This window comes from Carlito syrichta, unplaced genomic scaffold, assembly GCF_000164805.1.
Source record: "Carlito syrichta isolate Samal-C Ts95f unplaced genomic scaffold, Tarsius_syrichta-2.0.1 Scaffold93748, whole genome shotgun sequence".
NCBI classification, from domain to species: domain Eukaryota; kingdom Metazoa; phylum Chordata; class Mammalia; order Primates; family Tarsiidae; genus Carlito; species Carlito syrichta.
The window spans coordinates 24,570-28,042 of NW_007037844.1; the positions used below are offsets into that span (position 1 = coordinate 24,570).

A 3,473-nucleotide genomic window follows, 5' to 3' on the forward strand; every position below is an offset into this window, starting at 1 on the left:
GGGTGTGGACGCGCAGGGTGCCGGGAGCAGGGCCTGGCACTAGCAAGAGCTGCGTCGCCATCGGGCGTTATCTGTAGAATGACTTCCCATGCGAGGCAGATGAGGCTCAGAGAGAAGTGACTTGCCCGAGGTCGTCAGCTGGGCAGTGAGCCTGGATCTGACCCAAAGATTTCAAGGCCTGGAAACCAGTGTGAGCCAACCTGAGCCAGATGTGAGCAGTTGTAAATATCTGATGAACGCATGTGTTTCTTTTTTACTTTTTTGTTTTTTTGGGTTGGAGGCTCACTGTCGCCCAGGCTGGAGTGCAGTGGCACACTCATGGCCACCGCAGCCGCCCCCTGCTGGGGTCAGGTGATCCTTCCGCCTCAGCCTTCCAAGGGGCTGGAACTGTAGGCATGTGCCACCATGCCCAACTAATTTTTCTTGATTTATTGTAGAGACAAGGTCTCACCAAGTTGCCCAGGCTGGTCTTGAACAGCTGGGCTCAGGCAATCATCTCTCCTCAGCCTCCCAAAATGCTAGGATTACAGGCATGAGCCACCACGCCCAGACTGCATTTGTTTCTTTTGCCATCCACTTGACACTTACAGAGTGGCCAGGCCCTGTGCTGACACTTGGGACACAGGACATCCTCTGGAAGCACCCAGTGGAGATGGAGAAGGGCAGGCTAGTTCCCTCTTGCATGCCCTGCAGGTGCCCAGAGGCTGCTGGCACGGGGACAGAGAGCTTTCCTACCCCTCCCACCTCCCTTTCTGGTCCCCCGTTCTTTCCTTTCTAAGGCCAATAAGAATCTGACCAAGTCTTTCCTCCCCAGCCCGACCCAGCCAGGCCCCAGGCACAGCGCACCTGTCCACCGAGACGGCGGCCAGCGTGAAGCTGCCGGCGTACATGGTGAGGTAGATGAGCAGGTGCACGGCCTTACAGACGAGGGCCCCAAAGAGCCAGGCATCCAGCGTGTAGATGGCCGCCTGGAAGGGCACGCAGCACAGGATGAAGCAGAGGTCGGCCACCGCCAGGTTAAGGATGAACAGATCTGTGGTGCTGCCTGGCTCCTGCCAGGCACTTGGGCCAGGCTGCAGCAGCACCGCGAGCACCAGCCCGTTGCCCACTATGCCCAGCAGGAAGATCAGGGCAAAGACCACAGGCACTGCCACGGCTCCCACACTCCCTGGGCTGTCCAGCGAAATGTTCTGGGCATCAGCCATTTCCCCATCAGATGGGCACCTAGGGGAGAGAAGCTGGATCCTTAGACAGGAGCCCCCAGCTCCGGTCACTTGACCCAGGGGTCTGGCTCCCCCAGCCCAGGTCTGGCCAGGTGTCCAGGGCTGGAAGCTCATGGGAGATGGAGGAGGGCCAAAAGTTGTCACTGAGACCCACTGCGTGAGCAAGCCCCTGACACGATCACATTGGTGCTTGGGGGGTAGCCCTGTTTCCTGGGGACCACCTCTGTCATCCAGGGCATGGAGGGCTGCTTATGTGGTTGATGCAGATCCTCGACCCGTAAAGCAGGTGAAGTCACAGGTAGAGTGGGAGGAAACATGGCAGTGGGGGAGGGGCGGCTCCAACCTCAGGAGCTGGTATTTTTTCCTTCTCAACAGGGATCTGAAGCTCAGGGAAGACACTTGGCCATGGGTTCAGGACTTTCTCTGGCTACAAGCTGTAGCCTCAGCAAAACATAGGTGACAGCTCTGAATCATTGGAGAGTCCAGTCTAGTAAGATCGGCACAATGGCAAAGCTGGGAAGACCATATAGGTCACTGCACCCTTTTGGCACATGGGGAAATTGAGGCCCAGAGGGGACACGGGGGGCTAATATCATGCCTTGAATGACAGCTCTGGGGCTGTTGCCACATTATCTTGACTCCTTGGCTAGAGTGCTCATCTTGGAGCCTGTAACAAGTGGTGCCTCTGATACCTTGCATGTGTGCGTGTGTGTGTGTACGTGCATGCACACTGTGCCTATTCTCACCCCTGCCCTACCCCACAGCCCACATCTCCTGCCACCTGTGGATCCCTCGCATGCCTGGGACAACTGAGAAGATGGAATAAATCAGGGGCAAGGGGGCCAGGCAGGAGGAGGGAAGAAAGGCAGTATCTGCTCCCAGCCCAGCACCCAGCATGCAGCAGGCCCCCAAGCCCAGGATGAGCAACACCCACCTCAGCCTTGGGCACCGGGCCCCTGCTTGATCCTGGGTGGAGCAGCCAGGCTGGGGCCGCCTCCTGGTTCAGCAACTGCCCCTCAGTGCCTTCCTGCAGGTATGGGTCTGCCTCCTGCTTCTCCCTCTTCGCCTTTAAGGCCCTCCTCTCCCCCTTCTGCTGAGCCAGAGTTGGGCGCTCCCTCCGGAGTAGCCACTGGCCACCTCCTCCTCAGTCCCTCATTTTCCCCGGGTGGCATGCTCTTCTGCCTGTTTTCTCTGCCTCTCTGCGTTGCTGCTGCCTCTTTCTCTGTCAGCAGGGAGTAACCCATTGATCTTGCTCTCTGAGATGCGCTTTGTAGTTAACCCCTCCGAGGCCAGGGCCCAGTCCATTCCTGGTACTCCCACCTCCCGTGGTCCTGCTTGATGACTCCACCCCCTATCGTTGCCCCTCCCTGCTCTAAGCTGGGCTCCACTCCGCATTTAGAAAATTCCGTCTTGACTGGAAAACCAGCATTTGAGTTCAGTTTCTGCAGACTTTAGGTAGAATCCCTTCTCTTAGGTCCTGCAAATCCCAAGAGCCAACAACTCCTTCCCTAAGCTCACTGCAGGGGCTTAGTCCAACTGGAGACCAGGTGGTTTATGTACCTATCGAGTACCTATCAGAGAGGAGTGTAGTCTTTCCAGAAGATGGGAGTGGGGTGGGGGAGGAGCATCCAAGGAAAGTGCGTGAGAGAGGAAAGCAAGCTGAGGGGTGCTGATGGAGCCAGGACTTGCATTCAAGGCCCAGGAGCTGGGAAAAGGCCCCTTAGAACTAGCACCTCAGAAGCTGCTGGGCTTTTCCCGGGGGCTGGAAGGAGCTTCTCGAAAGCCTGCTGGATTTTCGGAAGCAGAGATTCACTGAGCTGAAACTATTAAGAATCTTATCTAGATTCTCCAGACTTGAACTCAGAACCAGAATTGATTTAAGGAATCCGAATTGTAGAATCTTATCAAGGAACGACAGACCTGTAGGAGTCTAGTTGTGTGGTGGGACTTAGAAACCAGTGTCAGATACCCACGGCCACCCTGCATAAAAGCAGTGTGTCCTTAGACTCTCAGAAGCCTGGGCAAATGTGCATGCCAGAACCCTGGAAACCGCTGAGATCCGTGACACTTTGCCTTCCGCCCCTTTAGTCTCCCGCCCACAAGGCCCTCCTCACCCAGGGGTGGGCAGTATTAGGGTGGAGAGTTCCCAGCGGCCGCAAGGCTGTGTTAACGTGAGTGGAGGGGGAGAGAAGGAAGGAAGAAGGAGGCCACCACAGAGCGCGCGGTTGTCATGTCCCAGCGTGCCCCCGA

General features: G+C 56.9%; 1 protein-coding gene across 1 annotated transcript in view; it reads right to left on the bottom strand.

Moving 5' to 3' along the window:
• Positions 1-1,223, bottom strand: part of LOC110595885 (galanin receptor type 3-like) — a 5,233-nt gene extending 4,010 nt beyond the window's left edge. Inside the window, exon 1 of the mRNA XM_021713970.1 lies at positions 797-1,223. Within this exon, the coding sequence (XP_021569645.1) occupies positions 797-1,205 (409 nt within the window). The 5' untranslated portion in view covers positions 1,206-1,223. The remainder of the gene's footprint in view (positions 1-796) is intronic.
• Between the last annotated feature and the right edge of the window lie 2,250 nt (positions 1,224-3,473).